At 41.2% G+C, this 22,671-nt stretch overlaps 1 protein-coding gene across 1 annotated transcript in view; it reads right to left on the reverse strand.

The window, feature by feature from the left end:
- Positions 1-5,900: 5,900 nt before the first annotated feature.
- Positions 5,901-22,671, reverse strand: part of KCNU1 (potassium channel, subfamily U, member 1) — a 59,009-nt gene continuing 42,238 nt past the window's right edge. Inside the window, exons 21-27 of the mRNA XM_010562980.1 lie at positions 20,333-20,557; positions 19,677-19,854; positions 14,656-14,733; positions 10,646-10,785; positions 7,125-7,322; positions 6,679-6,782; positions 5,901-6,000 (exon numbers count right to left, since the gene is read on the reverse strand). Coding sequence (XP_010561282.1) covers positions 5,901-6,000; positions 6,679-6,782; positions 7,125-7,322; positions 10,646-10,785; positions 14,656-14,733; positions 19,677-19,854; positions 20,333-20,557 — 1,023 coding nt within the window. The remainder of the gene's footprint in view (positions 6,001-6,678; positions 6,783-7,124; positions 7,323-10,645; positions 10,786-14,655; positions 14,734-19,676; positions 19,855-20,332; positions 20,558-22,671) is intronic.

Genomic DNA, 22,671 nt, shown 5'->3' on the forward strand with positions numbered 1-22,671 from the left:
GTTATGCAAACATTAATTTAAGAAGTATTTCTCAAGCCTCCTGTGGGAATCAAACCCAATTTTCAGAGACAATGCATATACAAAAATGACTAACATTTCTCTTTGAGAAGGGGAGGAGATTTAAGGCTTTTGACTCAAGGTTGGGTTTTTTTCCCCTTTTTCTTCTCCCTCCTTCTTCTAAGTATCTCTTTATTCATCACTTTAATTACCTAATCATAAATTTCTTTAGGGGGTTACTTAGAAGGAAAATTAGCATCAAAGCTTGGCAGTAAATTCAGGGGCTTTTGGAGCAGGTCCAAGCTGTTTCACCTGTGATTAATTAGATGATTTTTTCCTTTAAGTGCCAGAGGGCTGTTGAAGTCTTTAAGCAGTTACATGACTGCTGGCAGCTCAGGAATTATGATTGATGCATTAGTCTGGCATTTAGGACTTCTGCTTCTTTTTGGTAGTTGCCTGGGTAAGCAAGTATATAAGACCAGCCACACTGATGGAAACAAAAGGCTCATTGCTGGCAAGCACCAGTCCTTGCGCTCATAGAAGAGTGAAGGAACTGGGTACATTTGCTTCTCCGCTGCTGGTAGAATACTCAACAGGACTAAGATGAGAGAAAGGGAGAAAGAAATGCCTACTACTCGTTATATTTTACAGAGTCACAATATCAAGTCATAGCAGTACTTCTTTTCTTTAAAGTTTTCTTTAAGGTACGGGCTTATTCAAGAATGAAAATGAGAGGAAAACAGAACTAAACTTTTAACCTCAACCCCAGAAACCTTCTGAAAAAAAAGGTGGACTTCAAAAAAATGCATTTCTCTTTTATGAAAAAATAATATTCCTTCCCCCTTGCCCCAAAGGGGGAAGAATGAATCTCAGTGGGGTTGCATTTTTTTTTAATTTTTTTTTTTAGCAGAAAACCTTACAAGACAACCAAATTCCAAGCCACTGTGTCTGATCTGGCTCATCCTCCTGGTTGGAAACAAAAATCCTGTTGTGTCACTGAAAAAAAAAAAAGCCAATCCCCAAAACCCAACTTCTGCATTAAAGCTTTAGCGGAAGTTAGAAATGTCAGCCAACTCTAATTGTCATCCCCACGCAACTCTCACCCATATGCAGGATAGAGGAGTTTGGAAACACATCTCAACTTGTGGGGAGATAAAGCCCAGTGGGCTGTGTCTACTTTCACTGCTCTAGCTACATCCGTTTTCTGGGAAATGAGAAACTTCAGTCACTAATGCTTATTAGTTGGCACATGTGTACTACAGAAAAAGTGTCAGAAGCATTAATGATGCACTTCCAGATTGCTTAATACAGTTAGCTCACCTAATTCACTCTGCATGGCCTCCTGCTGCAAGTAGAGAAGCAATCAGCAGTTAAACAGCTCTAGTCCCTTTATAACTGGCCACTAGAGAGACAGTGGGGAATAAGACTATGGCTTTATGGTACATTGGTGGCAGGTCAATAGAGTAAGCTGAAGTAGATGGATGGGAAAGTAGCGAAGAGCCCTTCTTTCAGTAGGAGGAGGCTAGAGAACCCACTGCCAATTAATGACTAAGGGAGACCTCCTTCTGTTCTGGCATTAATTTAAACCATTAGGTGTTTGGAGTTTATCTCAGCAGAGCAAAAATCATCTTTCAGACAAGATACGTGCTTTGCAGGAAACTGTGTGTGTGCTCTCAAAAGCTACTCCTGCTGTCATGCATCCTTCCTCCCAAGCGTTCTCAGGACAACAGGATGTCCCTTCGCATCAGGAGACAGCTCCTCATCCTGCTGTGAAGTAGTTAATCGCCATGGGAAGTTCCTAGGCCTCTCGCCATCCCTGATCAGAGAATAATGACACTTGGTGTTTGCAGCCACCTCTTGTTTTTGTCAATGCCCAGCCGGCCTCATCTAACATTTATAGAGTCTGGATTCTCCTCAGATCTCATTGACTATGTGTCAGTCACCACCCGTAGCACGCTGTACTGCAAAACCCAGCCCAGCTCACAGCAGTGACATCCTTCACTACTCATTCTGCTGGATTGTATCTGACTACAGGAAGGAGGACGGAGAAAACAACCCTAGCCTGCATATATATATATATATTCATCTCCTTATGGGCAAGTGCTCTTTGCAGAGGCCTGTGTTTCCCTCTGTGTGTATGCCCTTATCAGTGCTCAGATCCAGGTGGATGGATGTGTTAGGGTAAGTGCTTTAGCATGTTGAAGTCTCTACAGAGTCTATATATCCTTGCATGCATCTTTGGAGAGGTTTCTGGCTCCATTCGTCATGTACCAGCCTGAAATGACAGTGTGACCAAGCTGACAAGACAGACAAGACACATAACGGCAAGACAGCTGACCTACTGGGTAATCTCAAGTAACTTACTTTCCTGTTTGAAAGTATGATGATACTTGTCTGCTTCTGTAAACAGGCTGACCATCTTATAACAAATAATTCATCAGGTAGTACCACATGAAGACTACTTGAGCCACCTCTGGAAGAGACTGTTAAATCCTAGACAGACAGGCAAGGGAATGATCACGTTAGCAGGAGCTGAGATCTGAGAGTGGAAATACAAAATGGCCTAGTGGGAATAGTATGAAAGCTGCTAGCCTAGAAATCAGGAGATCTGGGTTCTGTTTTTATCTTTTCCACCAATCTGATATATGCTTTTGAGCAAACTACAACTCCTCTGCTTCCCTTATAACTCTTTTTTGTATATACCACCTAAGCTCACTAGGGTCAGGGACTACTTCTGATTGTATCTGACACAAAAAGTTTCAGAACTCTATCAGAGACTCCCGTAACACTGCTAAAAAGTAAAACCTACTAATACTAATCACCACCCACACACTAAGGTGACCTTTACAGCTTAGAATGGGTACAGATTAGCAAACTACAGTGCAGAGATCCTGTAACAGCTCTGTGTACCACGCTGTGGATTTCACTGCAGAAGCTGAATTTATACAAACATATGACCCAAACAATACACAAGAAGATACTGTTGCTGAAGATTCAAAGGTGGTAGCTTCAGAAAGCATGTTTGCATGCACCCACACACAGATTCTCTCCTACACCTTTGCTTTTCACAATTTGTGACAACAGAGATTATTCCTTTCTGGAAGAATGTGGCATTGTTGACATTTAAAAAAAAAGCAAAACAGGCCTTTGCTTTGCTTGAACAGCACAGGCTTTCTTGATCAGCTGTCTGAGGTGCCTCATCTGTACAAAGCATTTAAACCTGTCTAACATCAAAAAGTAAAGTAAGACAAGTCACTTTGATGCTCCAGAGCACATGCCTAACATGATTATTGCAGAATCTTCCTGGTGATAATAGAATTATGCAAAAGAGGCCTTGACCCATTAATGCTTTTACCTTTCTTAGGATTTCTCTCCCTCCTCCTTCTTTCCTGAGAAGCAGAACTGCTTGCTCAGGTACAGCAACTGAACAAAAAGGTGGAATAAGCAAAGTGCAAGAGGTCCCTTCTCCACCTTGCCATTTCTCCCCACTCCACCTTACCCCAGTAGATTACATGCTCTAGCAGCTGCAGGTTAAGCAACTGGAAATAAGCTGTACTGGAAAAGCTTTATGACTGGACATGGGCATATTCCCCCATCACAGAGATGCTGCGAATGCAGGATGGAAAAGCATGGCATATGTCATCACTGGCGGTCCTGCATGTAAGACACCTTGGAGAGAAGGAACATTTTAAAAAAAAAAAAGCACTTGCTGCAAACCTCTCTTTCTAATGGAAAGAAGAAAGATACACCAGTGGTTGCAGCAGTTTTACACCAAGTAGCATAGCTCTGGACTAACACAGTAGTATGCCCAATGTTTTGTGCCTTAAAAGCTGAAACTAGTATGTCCTGGATCTCAATCATGAAGGAGCACTTTCACCATTTCCCTCCATTTTCTAGAAAAAGCAGATGATTTCAGATAGCAGAGTTTGCTGGCAAGATAGTCTGAGTTTCTCACCCACTCAGGGAAGTTATGAGTAAACAGGCTTTGGTGTTTCTTGCAGTTTTCTTAATAAAAATGCCTTAATGTTGCACAAGACGTGCTTAATATCACAACACAGAGGTCCAGGCATGTGTAGTTATCTAAAAGCAACAGAACAATTAGGAAGAAAAAGGGATGTTACCTCCTCTGTGCCCTGCTTAGACTGAATTACAGCTGAAAATAAAGGAAGGTTCAGATGATGACAATACAGAAAGCTTACAGAATCTTAGTATGAGGTATCCTTTGTAGTCAAAGGACTGCAAAGCTTGCCCAGGCTTTTCCTTCCACCTTTTAACTGTCTTGTCTGTTTAAAATAATGCATGCTAGGGAATGGACTGAGACACTATTATTGAAGCCTTGTTCTGCCAGAGGGTAAACAGAATCCAGTGCACAAATTCTTATCTAAGTTTGTATATACAGTGGGTGATTTTAGGCCAAAAAACTCCTACTGAGAGATCAGCTGACCGTCTTGGCTCAAGTTCAGGCCTGCAAAGGGCTGGCAAAGGGAAAGCATGCTTCCTATGTATTTTGTTTGCTCTAAGCATGGTTCACTGATTCCTACTTGTAATCTGTCCTGAATTGAAAATGTACGATTAGTTTGTTCCAGGGAAGATGAGTCCAACACATTAAGGCTCAGACCTGAATCCAAACTCCAAACTTTCCCAAGAGCAGATATGTTTCCATCTGGAGTTTCGGTCCAAGCTTTTGTCTGGCTTCTTACTCATGTTGTTTGAGTGAGTTCCTAAATGTCCCATCCTAAATCAGTACCTATTTATGTTAGGCCAAATGAATCACAAGAGACAGTCCTTTCCCCAAAGCTCTCATTATCTAAATTAACAAGTATGTTATTATATTCCCTGTGTGCAGCAAGCAGCATTAGGATACAGTTAAATAACTCGCCCAAGGTTACACAGCCAGCTCTTTCCAGAGCTGGGTACTAAAGCCAGTTGCTTGACTGTTAAGCTCAGTGCTTTATCTTATTCCTCAAGAGGAAAAGAGCAAGCCCAGATCTGACCATTCCCCTGGGTAGGAAAGCTTCTGGAGTATCTGTCTGAAACAAAGACTTACTTTCCCCCTTTTCCTGTCTAAAATAGAAAAAGGACCAAGACCTTATTCCCAAGCTTCAGGGATCTGTTAATTGGCTCCCTAGTAAAATTACAGAGACTCAGCTGCCTGATAATGATTGTAAATGACAGAGACTATCAGGTTTACCTTGTGATGTCCCTGGGGAGCTTGCAGTTAGTTTAGTCTGAACTCTGCGTCAGCTGTTTGGGTTCCTTTCTTCTCGGCATGTGGTATCTGGACTCAAGCTGCAGTCTTTCAAACCTAATTAGTGTTAGGGGAAAGAGAGAGAGAGAGGGGAAAAAAAAACAAACCAACACCACCACTCTTCTCATTCCCTCAACTGACTTTGTAACTTACAGGCAGGACCTGATTTATGATACACGTTTATTGGGATTTTTTGCCTGAGTTTTTGTTTCTTTTCATGCCTATCAATCCAGCATCTTCAGTTCTGGCTGCAAGAAAACTGAATTTTAGTGTGCTGGAGTCTTTGAAGGTTGAGAATTTCAGCAGAGAATCTCTAAACTCAACAGAGTCACCGTGTTAGTATATAGTTGGGTATGCTCTGTGCAGTGCTCAGCAGAAAGTGAAGTTTTTTCCCTTTTCCTCGCAGAGAAAGCATTTTACTCTCTGTTTGCTGTTAAAGCTTAACAATATAATTTTCAGTAATAACCTCACATTAACGTTTAGCCAAATTCAAACTGCCACCCCTAAGAAATAAGAACACAGACAATTTATTGTAGTGGTCTTAATAACTTGTACAATTTTTTATTTGCAGGGCATTTCACAATCTCTCATAACTTTGGCATGAAGGTGTCTGTACTACCTGTTTTCTTCCTTGGTAACCAGCTTCCATCCCACATCACAGGTCATCAGTTGTTGCAATGTTGAATGGAACAACACAGAACAGCAGATCCGTAGACAGCATCTTCAAATCACTGGCAGGCCGAGCAATCACAAACCTGAAAAAGCAGTAGCAAATGAGATTCAGGCTACTTTGTGAGGCTTTTGAACTGAGTGTCTGGGACAGCCAGAAAGCTGTAGGATTTTTTTGCAATGACTGACTGCATGTGCAGAATTCTTCGGAATGATGAGACAATATACAGAGGCTTTAATTTTACCTAGGAATGGGATACATATATTTTAAATGAAGCTAATTAGTCTCTGGAACAGCTGCTGAAAGATGTGGTAAATTTTTTGATTCCTCAAAAATCTTTAAATCAAGACTAAATGTCTCTCTAGGAGATCTGAAGCTCAAGCAATCACTGAAATCTTGAAATTGAAAGAATCAGTGAGTAGAACAGGTTAGATGAGAAGGTTCCCTCTGCCTGCAAACTCTCTGAAATCCCTGCCCTCAGCAACACTACTAACTTCATGCTCCAGCAGCTCTCTAATGCAGAAGGCTCACTTGTAAAGATAAATCACATCTTAAGTGAACGTAAGGGAATCTGATACAAGTGCCAGTAAGCGCCATATTCAGACCATACACCAGTTTGCCTCAAATGGCCCTAGCCACCTACAAGAATGTCTGAATCCAAGACAAAAATAAGTAATTCAGGTTGCCTATAACAGATGCCTAACTTCAAAGTCATGACTGCTGTCTTTTGACTATGGTACAATCTGAGATAAAGTATACTTGCCTATTCTTGTATGGATTGGGTTCTTCCATCAGGCGGTAGAGCCCAAAGCAGAGTATCCCAAACAAGTCTAAAGCTCTGCAGTAAATGTCTCCAAAGCAGTCCTCCTGCTATAAAAGAAGCAAACCCACTCTTATCTCTAAGGAACGAAAGTGGACAATCCAGCCCAATACTAAATCACGTATTTAGCCAGCTATCAATACTATTCAATACTTTTAGTATCCTAAAATTTGGCAAGAAAAAAGGGAAAAAAATGACTGGTGCCCCCCAAGATTAGAATCGAGTATAAAATAAGGCTATCTGATGCCTTTGCCTCTTCAAAATATAGCTCAAGCTATGTAGTGAGATTCAACTGAATGAAACTAAACTTTAGGTAATGACAAACCAAAAGTACTAGCAGCAAGGATCAAAGCATAGCCCATGAAGCACCACTCAGTGATGTAACTCACCACGACATCTGTTAACAACCTCTTGGACAGTGGCAGGAGTGCCAGTTTGCATCTAACTTGGGAGGCATTGTGGATCATGTTGTCAGGATTTCTGTGCAGTCTGCTGCCCTCTTCCAACAGCCGTTCCCCCAATGCTGGGCTTGTCCCACTAGTCACCAAAGTCTGCAGCAGAGCCAAGATGTGATGGTTGTAGTACGTCTGGAAAGGAAGAGACGAATCAAAGACAAAAGAGCATGCCTTGGAAAGGAAAACCAAGTTTTCCAGTGAAAACCTAGAGAAAGTGATCAGGCAGACAGTTTGGAGTTTTTCTGTATACTTAAAGTAGTCCTTAATTATGTTTAAAGTTTTCTGACAATATTTATGCATCACCACCTACTTAGCCCATTGCAGCTTCGAAGAGCAGTCAGAAGATTCCACCTCTGCTCTTATAATAGAATGCACTAAGCTGTGTCTGAATGGAAGACTTTCAATGGCACAAATGGAGCAGGTGTGAGTGTGCGCACCTGTGTGCATGTAAGAAAACTGGGCAGCAGCTCTGATGTCACCTGAGTAGGAGAACACTGTGTAATGTAAGGCTGGGGAGCACAACTGCCCTGCCCAGCACTACAGAGTGCAGGTGCAGCAGGAAACTCTGTCCTTGTAGTTGTCACATTGTTTTGAAAACCTTCTCTGTGCCCTTATCTCAATCAGTATTTTGGGGGAGAAAATTACCATGGTTCAAACTCAGATCTAAGGCAAAAAAAGGCCTAGAGTCTCTTTTTTTTTTTTTAAATCTAAAATTGTTTCCTCTGCCTGCAGTGCATCAAATAACTTATTTTCCACCCTTTCTCAAAAAGCTCATTTCTTACATAGAGCCACTTTATGGAATCTGCCACCTGCATTTGCCTGAGTAAAGAAACTAAACAGGCTGCAGAGAAGGAATGGTGTTACTAAATCCACGCTAAACTCAAATCCGCTTAAGAACATCTGACCATATTGTCGGGCAAACGGGTATAATGCTGTTAGAGTAATTCTCAGTCTTTTAAAGTAAGGAGCTATAGTCCAGGGTTATCCAGGAGTGATACAGCTTCGGGGGAATCTGCACTTTACATATTTAACAGAAGCGTGCTGAGCTCTTTAACATATCATTGCTGTACTTTTTGACATCAAAAGGATTGCATTTCCATACTTGGATGAATTAATAGGATTTGCATGTCACCCTCATTCTGTACTTTCTTTGCCGAGTTACACTACAGGAATTTGAAAGGCGGGGAAACTATAGAGGTGTGCGTGTGTGTGTGCGTACTCAGGAAATAACACACTGCATTTAGAATAGGTCTTGAAGCTGACTTTAAAGGAGCAACGTTTCTGTAATGTGCCTGTGAGATGTTACCTTCTTCACCAGTTGATGTTTGGTTACAGCTTCAGACAAGCAGATTTCCTGGGAACACCTCTGCATACAAAGGCAAGACTAGAAACCTTCTCCCATCACCAAGTAGTTTCCTTGTCCCACTGACTCCATGTTGCTACTAAGCTAGGAACCCACAGCTAGATCAGGAAGGGAATTCAGGGCTCATTAGAGCACCTGAGCCATAATGATCATGCTCATTGAATTGTTTTCTCCCTGTTGAGACCCCAAGGGTCATGTTGAAGCAAATGCCAGGTCTGCTTCAGGCTTCCAAAGGGTAACATTTCACTTTATAGGCCACATTCTGCCTTTCAGATTCTTCTGCCAGTCTCCTTTCAAGCTAAAAAGAATACATCACTCCTGCTCTGAGTGTCTTGAGAAATTTCAACTTATATTCAAAGTGATAGCAAAAGGAGGTGATATTAGACTGCTGAAGGCTCCTTTCCTTTTCTTCTCCAGTTCACACATCTTCTCCTGCATACTGCAATTGCTAAGCAATATCATGTTTCTCTCAGTCTTCACTGTATTTACAGGATGACTGAATCCAACCTAAGGTGCCCCTCTACTTTAAAGCAGAGTTGAGTGCTGATCATTCCTGGACAGACTTGGAATCTTACGCTTGAGTGAAATTTTATCCTTTAAGACAGGTCATGCTATGTCTTGAGTTACTTTTACACTTGACACTAGCAGTCATTAATTACCATCTGCCTGATTGACATATCAGTGAGTAGCAGCAATATAATACTTTCCCTAACACTGAAGCCTTCTCAAAAAGGCATAACTGGACTTGACACACTTCTTTTGGACTGCTTATCCCTTGGAGAGATTTGTTTTGTATTTATTCTGTTTCTGTGAAACTGCCACCCAAGCACTATCCCCTTGGACAGGAGCTGAGAGCAAGGCATATGGAACTTGACTGTAGCATGGGGAATTGGGCTGAAGAGGAAGAAAGGGGCTTTCAGAAAAAAAGAGAAGGCAGTTTTGGAAATGTCAGCTCATGAGCTGAACTGCTGTTTTGCTGCCAAAATGGTGGCTTAACTCCACCAAAGTGTGACCCACATGTGTGTCGCCACTGACAGTATCACTCAGTTTTGACAGCAACTTAAAATGATTATGTCACCAGGGTGGGATCACCACATTCCCTCCATTCTTGCAGTTTTGGTGCAATGTATCCCATCTTCATGATGCAAGTGTTTTTAAAAGAACACACTGCCTACAGAGAATCAAAATATGCACTTCTTTTAAAATCTGATGTGGTCTTGTGGATCAGCAGTGGCCCACATATGTGGAATTTGTTTTATACCTTTTCAGAAAACAGCCACTGTGAGATTCCTGTTGAGTTCAATAGATTCTTCCATCCAAACTTCCAGTGAATTTCTGCCTAGGTGCCAGATGGACAGATGAGAAGAGTTAAATGTTCCATTTTTCCCCATCGCCTGCTATGGTAAAGTGGTGGTAGTGCAAGCTCCCTGTTCCCTAGCTCACTAATGCACCTCCAGCCAGGCTTGTAAAACTCCTTTCTACATGAACAGGTAAGAATTCAGAGTCCATATAATCTTCTCAGCCTTTGGCATCAGTGCTGGAGCTTCCACCAAGGGGCCAGCTGGTGTCAAATGCAATTTTGGCTTCAGTGACTGCAGCTCCCTTAGAGGGACTGATTGTAACATCATGTTGTCAAAAAGTAAATAAATCAGGCTGGCTTTAAATACCTTTTGTACCCTGTCAATATTTTGGAGCTGGGAATGGGAGGAACTTACGAAAGCACTCTAAAAGTTTCTCCAAATAATTCTATGTGTGTATCAACAACAGGGAGAGTTCCTGCTAATAGCACGTATTGAGACACATATATTTTGGAACTGATAGCTGCCTTTTAGTGTATGGAACCCACTACCCCAAGAAATCACAGAGGCCCACTGATTAGCAAATTGCTCAAATAGGAATAGACATGTATAATTCTCAGGGCACCATGTAACTAATCACATCACTGATCTCTGCAACGTTTCTTGTGCCTTTCTCTGACACACATGGCCTTGACCATTGTTAAGGCTAGATTAAGTGGGTTTACCCTGGCTGGTAATCACTTTGTTACACACCGATGCCACTAAATTTGACAGGACATGATACATCTACTTACCATAGACAAAAGAGAATTCAAGAAGCTATCCGAGAAGATAGTTCCTGTGCCGGCACCAGTGGTGAAAAGCTGATCTTGCTCTGGAATCTCAGAACTCCCGCTGGGAGCCTGATTAATGAACTGGGCATTTGGTGAAGACTCTATTGGAAAAGGAAGGAAGAAAGAGAAAACATCTTAGCAAAAGAGAGGAGCCATCTAGAATCAGAAACGAAAGTTAATAATCCAGTTTGCCATTCTGTGTCCAGCACCAGCCAGAGCATGCAGCATTAGTAAAGAAAAGAAAAAAAAAGTTCAGTGCTGCTAACTGATAGTGCAATAGCAGACAAAAGACAAGAGAATCCTAAAACTTAAGTTTTAAGATATCAGATTATACTTAATTTACCTGCTTGGAAAAAGAAAGGAAAAAATCTTATTTCATTTCTTCCCCTCATTTTCCTGAATTAACAGAAATACAATTACTATTTCTATTGGCTTAAATTGGGGTTACAGGGTCCCTTTCACAGCTGTCCTACTGTTACAGGGATCTTCACTAGTTTCTCAACCTTATTCTTGTTGGCTGAGACAGTCTTGCAGAATTCCCCCTACTCTGAAAGCGATTCCTCCTTAACTTTCTTTCCTATTTTCAGGGAACTGCCTAAGTACACCCAGGCAGAAGGCCGCTGCTGTGCTACTGAACATGCTAGGTATGTCCTGCCACTCTAGCACTACCAGTAAGAATGCTGATGAATGACAGCAGCACAGCAGGAGACTGAGAGGAATTGAGATCAAAAACCCGTATCTTCCCATTAAAAAGTAGAGAGCAAGCACAACTAACTCCATGTGAGTAATGACTGATTTCTATTATGTCCCCTTGGGTCAGGAAGCATTTGAGTGCATCATTTTTAAAGATGACTAAACCTAGCCAGAATCACAATACTATTAATGTCTCCTGTTGTCTTGCAGTGTTGGTGTCATCCTTCAGCCATGTATTCTCAATACAGATATTTCACCCACCCTGTATTTTAGAGAGGGCCCTGCATCTGGCATTAATCAGTATGACTCCACTGACTAGCTTATACAGTCTGGGTATGAAAAGCATGGTCTCGCAGCCACAATAAGGGATCCACTTTATTTCTCCACACCATTCCCTTTCTCCTTTACATATTTGCAGAATTCTTATTTCTTTACAGATCACTTTGCTATTTCTCTCCCAGATCTCTGTCTCCTTATGGCAAGGGTTTCTAGAATCCATTGTTTCTGAGGAATAACCATTTATAATATGCCTCTGAGCCCACTGACCAACTCACAAATTCAGAAGATGCTCGACACATTGAACTGTGCTCAGCTTGGTGGATCTGTGCCCGCAGAAAGCCCATGCAAAGCTTGCCATTTAACAGGCCTTGCATCAGCCTGATGTGAAGTGGTCAGTTTAGCTTTTCTTATTTTTCTGTGTTTCTCACCATTGGGCAAGGAGAAGCAGCAGCAGCATGTCAGAGCACGATGTCAACACACAACTCTCCTGCTCCTCAAGGCAAAATTCATATCCAGCCCCCTTTAGAGTGCAAGCCCTCAGCTAATTCTGTCAACTCTGTCCCTGACTATGTGTCCATAGCTATATAGGTGCAAGAGGACAGCACGCCTTTGGGACCACAGCACACCTCTGGGACTCAGGGGGCTCTGGCATGCCATCCTGGTCACAAAGAAACTATGGCAGAGGCAAGTCAAGCTTGGCAGTTCTGGCTCTATTGAGATAGCACATTGCTTCCTGTGCCTGTCAAGATTAATTGCAAAACTACTGACGTCAGTGGTGACAGAACTTCAACCGAAGGTACGAAGGATCTTAGCTTCTCTTACAGCAGGTTTTGAGCAGCAACAGTGTATTGTATTGCTGGATTTGGCATGTCATACACACTAAATGATACAGATGACCCTTGGTCAACACTCAGTCTGCTGTGAAATAAGAAATTGCCTGGAATGAGCAAAGCCCTTACAACTTAAGGCACATGAGTATTGCCCCTCTCAGGTTGTTTCTAGAGACAGGCACAAAAGTGAGCATTTGTCTAGATCAAGGTCTACCAGAGCAACTTACAGGAAGCTTATTCAATCACAAGAAAGCTCCAGCTGTTTTTGATTAGCTGTTTTGTGCTTCCAGGTTTTAAATTCTTGGGTTTATTTTGCTTCCCAGCCCATCTCTGTAACTCTGAACATATTTCTATGCTGTTCAAGACTACAGCAGGGGCAGGCATCCATGTGCTAAGGGACTGGGCTCGATTCATTATTTTGTCAAAGATCTGACATGACTAAAATCCAAGTCATGTCAACAGATTGCAGATGTTTTCCCCTCCACTGACACACCACATCCTGGAGGGAAATCACAGGGGTGCAATGCCTGTCTGAAGATGTTAGCTTGACTGCACAATATCTTCTCAGAGGAGCTGGGCCTCAGTAGCCAGCTCAAAACATTTCTGAGACTTTTGGACACAGCAGAAATAAAAGCCTAAACCACAGCACAAGATAGCCAAATATCAATCTGGGCAATTCAAGAGTTCTGAAATTACTCAGGAGGAGGCATCATTATCTTATCATTATTTTGTGCTTTTTTTTTTTTGGAGTAGCTCCTCAGTGTTTTAGTCTAAGGAGCACACAGGACTGAATAGCCTATTCAAGTGCTTAACTGCTTCTGGGACACAGCTCATCAGGTTGCAAGTTTCGACTAAGCAGTACACCAGAGCTTCATATAAATAAAATATTGCTAGTGCCTGCTACAGGCCAAGGCTTCTCACTAGCCCTGTTCCAGATGCAAACCTTGTGAGGACTGGAAAGCAAGGACCCCACATATGCTGAGTCCACACAGCATTTACAAGCATTGCATCAAAAAGAAATAAAGGAAAAAAAAAAAAAGCCTGAGTGAGTCAGGGGCCACTCATGATGCCTAGCAACATACTATGCTGATTTGATGGGTACATTCTTGTGTCAGCACTTTCAATGGAGATAAACATCCATGTCCCTCGGGACTGGCAGCCCAGCCACACCACTCTGGTGTGACACTGACTGCTATGTTACTAGTAATCATTTAATCAGTGTACATGTTCCTAATTAAAAGATCCAGTTTGTAACCATCAGGAGATGAAGACAACGATAGCCAAAAGCAGCATGAAAGAACCCCCTGAGTTACTTCAGTTATGAACGTAGGCTAGAGAGGCTGAGCCTTGTGGAATAAGGACAAAGGTGTTTGGGCTCTGGAGTAAAATGCCTGCACTCTGTCCACTTCGGCATGTGCACGGACCCATCCAAGTACTGTACCCCAAGCAGTCATTGCACAATGCCTTGTACTGCAGATTGTTTGGAACAGGCTCTGTTCTTTCACAGCCACTTGTACAATTGAGGAAGGCTGCAGCTACCCCCATAATCCAGAAGAGGAGGAGGGAACCATCACCAGTGTTTCAGAAAGGGGAGGGTTGGAACAGAGAGAATTAGGCCTTGATTCACCCCATTTTGTTGTGGGATGAAAACTGGGCATACAGTCTCAGCGTTTTCTAAAATCATCAGAGAGAGGAAAGCATGGCCAAAGGGCAAGTTAGATTTCATCTGGGCAGAACTGCCTTTGGCGGTGCCTCTTTCTCCACTGAAAACAAGGGTAAACCAGGCAAATACACTTCTGATTTATCTACCTTAGTGAAGTATGTTAGGATAGGTGGGATGAATGCAGGCTGTGTGACTAGAACTCAGATCTCCTGAGATCCACTCCAGTAGAAAAAAAACCAAGGACATTATCTTTCTCCTAAATGGATGCTTTGGAGTTTTGCTACACACAGAGACCTTTGTAACACTTTGTTATATTTATTCTCCTGATAAACCATCCTGACTCCTTCAAAGCCAGTGAATTAACATCTAAGTCAAACCTTTTAATGTTCCTTGGACATGTAGTGCTTGTCGCTTTCTGCCTGTGAATTCTAAAAAGGGCCTGGGGTAAATAAATAATGCAGCATGCATATTGCTTCTGTGAAATTTGTTCCTAAAGAATAACTTACTCAGCTCTGTAGTGATGGGGATCCTTTTATAACATGGCTGTGATTGATTCCCCAATGCTCTTGCTCTGAAAACAGCATCTGTAGAAACAGTCAATAACAACATGAGGAGAGAGGGAAGTTAGCAGAAGCAGAAATGGAAAAAAAAAAACCTAAAGAAGAAAGAAACCAAGGCACGATGGCTCAGACTGACAAATGCAGGAAATCTCATACCTATGCCTAAAAATGTCATTGTCATGCAAAAATCCCAAAGCATTTCCTATATTTAGAAAGTTTCTTGCCTTGGTTTGCTTTTCCAAGGCTCACTTTATTCACTCAGAGCTTCAAAGGATTAAAAAAGAAAAGCTCTCCTGGGAGCTGCTTATTGACATCATAACTAAAATATAATTACCCTCTGTGGAACAGCAGTGCTGGTTACAGTGTTGTTTGGCGCAAAGCCCCCACTAAGCCAATTTGCACTCAGAGGTCTTCTGAGGGAGGGGGTTGTGTTTTTTCCTTCCCCTTCGAGAAGGCTGTACATAAATAGATGGGACATGCTGTAGGAATGAAGGCAAAAGCATATACCATAATTTTTTTAAAACCTGGCAACCAAAAAGACTTAAAAGAGAAATCCAGAAGTTCCTAGAAGCATGTGTCTTTATTTCTTCCCAGTCCTCACCAGCTAGCTGATTTAGTGGAATCAGTCCCAATGTGAAGTCTGCTTTCTGTGTTTTGATCACATCCAATCTTGTCTCCCTTACCATTACGTCTAAATTCTTCCTTTGCTACCTAGCACAGTATCTGGGTAACTGAGTTTGAATACTACTACTTATTGCACAAGATAGTATCAAAGCCAAAATGATGGAATCTAAACTCCACTGAAGATTTTGCTAGATGTGGAACTTCTTCCAGTTCAGATACTGTATAACGGATCCTCTCTGCTCAGAGGAGCATGTGAACATTGGAGATCAGAGACCCTAAAAGGGTCCTAGATGGACCGTTGCTCTAATCAACCATCTCTGAGGTTAGGCAATGGACTGCCAAAAACGTCATGAGAGATGTCAGGCACCACGATCCCTCAAAACAGTAGAAAAAGTCCTTCCCAAATATAGCAAGGCATCTCTGAATGCATGCTAGTGGCAGCAACTAAATACCTGAAATGAATCACTGCCTTTATTGTACCCTTCCATGTACTGTACTGGTTGATATGAATATATGTCTGATCATTGCCTGGATACCTTTTCCTTATGTCAATATTTTTGCTATGAAACAGTACACAGCACTCTACCTGGAATTTTACAAACTGGCAGGGTGCTATTACAAAAGATTACTTAATTGTAGATTACTACTGTACATTTGAATTTCAGTATCTTATTAAGTTGTCAGATTTAATTACCATTATATGTTTAGATTATGCCACAGATTATTTAGTTCGGTACCTAGGTTTGCCAACCTGTTTGCTTTGTGACATGACAGGGTGATAATTACAGCATTACTGGAAAACCTAAATTTTTCCATGGGAAAGACTAGTAGTCCTTGGCATCAGCAGTGACCCTAGTAAATGCTCATTCTTGCAAGTGTAAGTAATGTTTACCTCTGTGTGGGTCTGGTTCTCTAAGACCTGTCTAATTCTCTACCCCATGAGAGAGGTAATGTGCAGAACAGGCCTGCGTTTGTTGGGTGTGAAATGCTCACAGCAAAATCTAAAACCACAGGAAATGCAATTGATTTGGGCTTTGTTACAATCTCCAAACTGAGACTATGCCTGCTGCAATGCTTACCAAAGGACCTGAACTGTTAAGGGAACTCAGGGCCTTCCATCCAAATAACTGTTTTCCACTATGGTTAGGATGCAAAATGCTATAGCTTTGTGTACAGCAAAGCTCGGGATAAGAAAGCATTTGGATGGGCAGGGTAGCTGGATATCCAGCAGAGTCATCTGCTGTCCCACCAGCAATGGCAACTACTAAATGAGAAGCATCAGCCTCTGCCTTTCCTTTTTAAATCAGGTAATAGTTGCATAATCATCTTGCTTTAGAAAGCTCTCCCAACTATTCTTCTATCTTTTCCTACCTGCTTTCTCTCCTGACTACTAACATTAACTGAGGCTAGGTTTCTTGGATGCAAGTTTTGAATGTAACTTTACCCTTCTCCTTCAAAAAACTAGGTTGTGACCCAGAGGACTGCCGTACTTTTTTATCAGTGAAAACTTTGTTTTCTCAGAGATGAATTCCTATAAAATAACAATGGCAGGAGGGAGAGCAGAGACTGAAACAGTGGGAGTGGGGACATGTACATTCTGTTTCCACTCTGGGCACCTTGATCCAAAACTTGGTGGCAACAACCTATGAGTAATTTACTATCCTACAGGAACACACATCTGTAATGTGTCTAGAGACCTTCAGAAGCAAAGACAAAGATTGTAAGACATAGCCTTAATCTTGCAGTTGAATCTGAAGGAGCCTCTGGTATGAGAATCCTAACTTAAGATTTTGGTCCTATAATTATAAATAACTATGGCATCAAAGAAGAAAACGGGCTGGCTTTTTTTCGCAACACATCTAATGAAACTCTAAGGAGAGAGAGCTTATTTTTACACTAGCAGATTTAATGGCTGACTTGAAGAAGTGAAACTTGTGTCTTAGCCTTATTTTGCAAATATATCTTTATTCATTGATGATGACATCCTGTAACTGAACACTGCTTTTCTGTCTGCAGAAAACACCGTAAATCTGAGGAATAGCCTTAACTGAGTAGCCAAAGATTTATTAGACTGGAATTGTAGTCAGCTTATGGAGCGACAATTCACTAACATCTGAGCTAGGCAATAGGTGCCTTATAAATATGCAAAGTGAAATACCTAAAACGGATAAATAAGGGTGGGTTTAGAAACACAGTATTTTGTCAACTAGAGTAAGACAATGCTATTATAGTAAATGGTGATGGAATCTATCATCTCTAGTTTGAATCAATCTTTCAGAAATAACTGATCACAGTAATGGGTAATAACAAGAATAATTTACATTTGTGTATTGCTACATTGTGAGCTTGAATTTATCTGGCTTTAAACAAGCCTGGGAAATAAATATTGTTATGGGGCTCTATGCTGAGGTACAGCATGCCTCTAGTAGCTGCCAGGGATGCACAGCAAAGGAGTAAGTGAAAAGAAGCAGCTTTGACACCATGATCCTTGCTTGATCCTACCCCTTCTCAAAGCCAGAAAAGAAACCCAGAAACACTGATTTCCATTCCCCTGTTCTAATGTCTACACCATACTTTACCTAGGTTCTTGACAGAGTACCAAGCTATCCTGATTTCTGCTCATACCTGAAAGAAGGTGTTGTGTATTTGGTCTGGTTCTGATGTGCTGAAACACAGTGTTAGCTGTAATACACAAAAAACCTTGTGCCTGCATGTCTCTGTTCTAACTGTTCTATTAGCCTCTTTCTGCATTCTGTGTTCAGAAATCCTTTTGGTACTGTTCTCGGGGACCTTGTAACTACAGAACTTGATTGTGTTTGTTCCAGTAAGATTGAATAAAGTTTTCTCCTATCTCTCCTGATAGCAAGGATGCTGAACAGATTTAAATCTGCAAGACCCATTTTTCTGATGCAAGTCAACACATGCCCATCTTCGCAAGGGAAATGGGGGAAAAATATATGCTTGTGGATTAAAAAAACCCCAAAAAACCCCTCTGAGTATGAAAGCGGTGATGGTTCTGACAATGATACGCCTGGTAAATTGCCTAACAAGCCATGCCTCAGCTTACGCAACTGATCACACCTATGTCAGCATTAGGTCTCTGAGGTCTTCTGCTGGAAGGAGACAATGCAAGCCAAAAGCTACCAGCTCAAAGAGAAACACTATGAACTCTGCAAGGCACCTGGGGAAGGTTTTGATGAACAGATGCTCACATTTCTATTTTCCATACGCACACTGTAGTTCAGAGTTCTGCACTCCATGTACTACAATTTTGAGTGATAAAACAAAAAACACTGGAGAGGAGTAGGACAGTGATTGATAGGATGAAATATCCTTTTTGCTCTGAGTCTCTCTCTTTTCCATATATAGGTATAAGGATGCAGTAGGTACAGTATCTATATCTGTCACTATAGATAGAAATACGTAAATTATATATATAAAAGTACATACTATTTACTTCCTCTCTATATACAATCAATAGTTCCATACATCCTTATATTTATGTAGCAATAAATACATTAGATAAGAGTAATCTATTCAAGTCACAATTACCTCTTACTCAAATATACCTTATAAATAATTTGTCTTCTGATTGTATACACTGTATATTGATATAGTCTAGTTATTAAAAAAACCCGTCTCTGCCTCACTCTAATCTTTTCTTTGGCACAGCCATTGTTTTAAAAGCCTAGAATGATAATAAAGTATAGGGAAAACACTTAGGAGAGCCATCCATTTCTCAGCCCGTCTTCAGTTAATTAATACTCCACATTCTCAAGAGGAAGACAAATCTTAGCTCCTTCGCCAAATTAAGGGAGGAAGAGACGCAATAAATACTCTGCTGGGCTGAAGTCGTTTTTGCTTCCATTGCATTTCTGAGCTACAAGCTCTGTTGTCTGGGAACAGAGCACCCACCCTATCAAGCCTCATGGGAAAGGTATTGTTTTTCTCTTTTTGAAGGATGGAAGGGGCCTCCACTCACACGTGCTTTTGCAAATAATACAGCAGTTACCAACACTGGTTACCATTTACCCTCCAGCCATGGTCTCTTTACAGGAAACCCTGAAGCTTCACTCAGAATTTGCAGGAGGAACTGGCATATTTCCAGGAGCAATGCTGGCTTATCACTCCTTCCTTCGCATACCTGTAGCTACAGAAACTGGACTAGGCTGTACAGCTGGCTATGCTAAAATGGACTTCTGGCCCTTTTAACTTATATATTTATATTCAGAAGAGACAGGCTGTGGCTCAGACTAGTGACAAGTGACCCCTTCATTCTCCCCTCCTTCAGCTTCCATTTTTGTTGCATCAGCATGCTTACAGGCAAAAGGAAGCATGCTTACCTAGGGGGGCTGAGCTGGACTTACCCTGCATGGATCGAATGTTCAGAGTGGCGAGGATGCTTTCTGTGTCCACCAGGGAAGGACTGCTTGATGCAGTGATGTTGGAAGACAGAATGGCACATGCAGCACAATCCTGGACATTAACTGCCCTCAGATCTGCACAGGAGAGCGCGCTACCCTGATAAAACCAAAGAAATAGTGATCAGGATTTCTCCTGATCAACTGTGAGCAAGCTGAACATGGAGGATCTTTAAGGGTGAAAGGTGAACATTAAATTTGTTTCAAACTCAGCTGGCACAAATGCATTTTGGAAACATCTTCAAAATTTGAGCAACTTTGGAAATGGGGAAGCGTCCAATAAATTGCAAGTCTAGACCTGTGAATTTTCTTCTCTGACAATCAGGATTAGCTTCTCAGGGCTTCTGCAGGAAACCAGAGAGTACCAAGACTCCCCCAGAAGAAAATAAATATTTAAGAAGGGAAAGTTTTTCAAAAACATCTTGGATTCAAGCTCAAGTCTAGAGCCTGGGATAATTTTGGTCCTTTTTGAATCTGAATTGTGCTATCATCAAGAAGTTTTAAAATGTATTTAGAAATGTGCATGAGAGCTAGAGAAAGGAAGGAAGAAGAAAAGAGAATATGCAAAAAATTCTTACTGAGAATAACCACAGCTTTGGAAAGTTCTGAATAAATTTCCATTCTCTTTGCAGATATTCCAAAGACCCGAGAAAAACAATGTCTTTCAACTCATGGTAAATGAAGTTACTAGCTCTTAAAGGCATCACGAAGTCCTGCAGCCCAATCAGTGGTGAGTTTCCATCACCAAAGACGCAGACCAAAATATGATCCTTCAGGTTTGGTGCTGCTTGGTCCTTGCAATTCTAAATTTAAAACAGAATTTTGCTAAATCAGATACTAGGTTTATTTTAGATTTTTCTCTTCAGTTAGAAAGACTTAAACCACTTCTTAGCTACGTAACATCTATGGGTAGAATGAGACTATATATAAAAAGAAGTATGTCCCCTTAAGTATTTGGATTCCAAATCTATCCTACAGCAGTGAAAAATTCATATATGTTGGCATAAAACATCAAAAATGTAGAACAAGGCAACAATACTAGTTTAATACCAGGAGCTTAATAACAACTTTGGCCTGGTGTTTTCTTTCTGGATAATTGATGATATTTTTCAAGTGAGCTAATTAGTCTGGGAAAATATACTGGGGAGTGGGTATTGCTTAGTGTGGTGCCTCACGGTTGGTAGGTAGCGTGGCCAAGTCAGCCAACCAGGCTTGCCAGAGCCATTGCATTAATGTCCATTTTAACCAACCAGAAACTGTGGGATCAGTATATCCCTGCAACGTTCACTCCTTGGCAGTTTTTTTCCAAAGAGAAACAAGGGACTTTGTCAGGGAGAAGTTTCCTGATGAGAGATTAGAATCATAACCAAATTAAATGATTGTCTCTAACTAATTAGATTAGTTTAAATTGAATAATGAAACCTTTAGCTGTATTTAATGTAACATGCCTCAAGTCCAACGATTAGTCTGCTGAACGAAGCTAAACAATTAAAAACACAATCTATTTTATAGCTTATTTTATAGGAACAATTGGAAAAACTATTACTGCTGAAATCTGCAGAGGAAATGCACAATTACAAGACCAACAGGAGCAGTCAGTATAGTGAATGAGCAGCAGGGACAGGTAAGCCATTCTGAAGACACTATGGACTTAGGCCTTCCTTCCAACCTTGAGCCAAGAAGCTGGCCCTATCTGATATTTATTACTTTATTACTGAGGTCAAGTTAAAAAAAAAAAAAAAAATTACATTCTCAAACATTTATGCTGTATCAGACTGACGGTTAAAATATAAAAAAAACCCATTTAAATTATTTAATAATGTATACCTTATGTAAAAGCCAGAGGACCATATTTTGATATGTGTTTAGATGTCCTGTGTTTTGCATGGACATCAAGGAGAAAATTCTGTGAAGTATATCCATCTAGCTGTCCATGGCTTCCAAACAGAATGAAATGCTGAAGTGTTACAACAAATTCCATAGGAGTATACTTGCACATTTAAGCACCTAAACAACTTTAAAAATGTAGCTTTTAAAAACCCAAAGCACAGTCTGGGATTTTGTCAAGCACCTAGCTCACTCCCCAAAACACATCTTAGACTCCCAGGCCTTTGAGGGCTTGCCTGTCCCAGAAACGTGATTGCAAAGGAAGATACTGCATGAACATGAAGTTCAATATGCACTAACTTCCTCTGTGGACATTCTTAATCCTCATTAAGAGCCCCTTGCACGGTCTAGCTTAGCTACACAAAAACACTCAGTACAAAACAGAAGTGGCACATGGGGAGTTAGGACACACTAGCAGTTGTAAGCTTTTTTCCTCATGTAACCCGCCTGTAAGATCTTTTCAAAACATCACTCTTCAATTCACAGAGCTGAGCTTCCAGTCCTATTGGGATATTTGCCCATTTGTAATGACTAATCCTATTTTGGAGGTTGCTGGGCAATAGGGTCCTTTTATTTGCTTGGAAGGAAGCTGCAGCATTTCAAGCAGCATGAATTCCAGCCTGCTACAAGTCTCCCAGCTGGCAGAACAGCTTGAACATTCTGTATTTTTGATGAAATCTTTGATCACCTCATTGCAAGATTTGGTTGCCTACTCTCAGCTCTCTGGCAGCTCTGAGCACAACCTGCCATTTCTAGATGGGATTTGTTCTTTTACAGATTAGACACATTAAATAAATAAACCAAACTGTCTCACAGATATCCAGATCAATAATGTCACAGACACAGGGGTCTGGAAACACAACATACAAAATTTTAACATAAAATAGACGTCAACCAGACCTTCTGTCCATCTGTTGAGATCCACTCCTGAGATAGGGTGCCTGCCCTGCTTTAGATGAACACGGAAGGCATTACTGATCCCTTGTTACCTTGGAGATCTTTCTCTGTTCCCAGGTTACCACCTAAATTA

The sequence above is a fragment of the Haliaeetus leucocephalus genome, unplaced genomic scaffold (assembly GCF_000737465.1).
Source record: "Haliaeetus leucocephalus isolate CR32 unplaced genomic scaffold, Haliaeetus_leucocephalus-4.0 Scaffold162, whole genome shotgun sequence".
NCBI classification, from domain to species: domain Eukaryota; kingdom Metazoa; phylum Chordata; class Aves; order Accipitriformes; family Accipitridae; genus Haliaeetus; species Haliaeetus leucocephalus.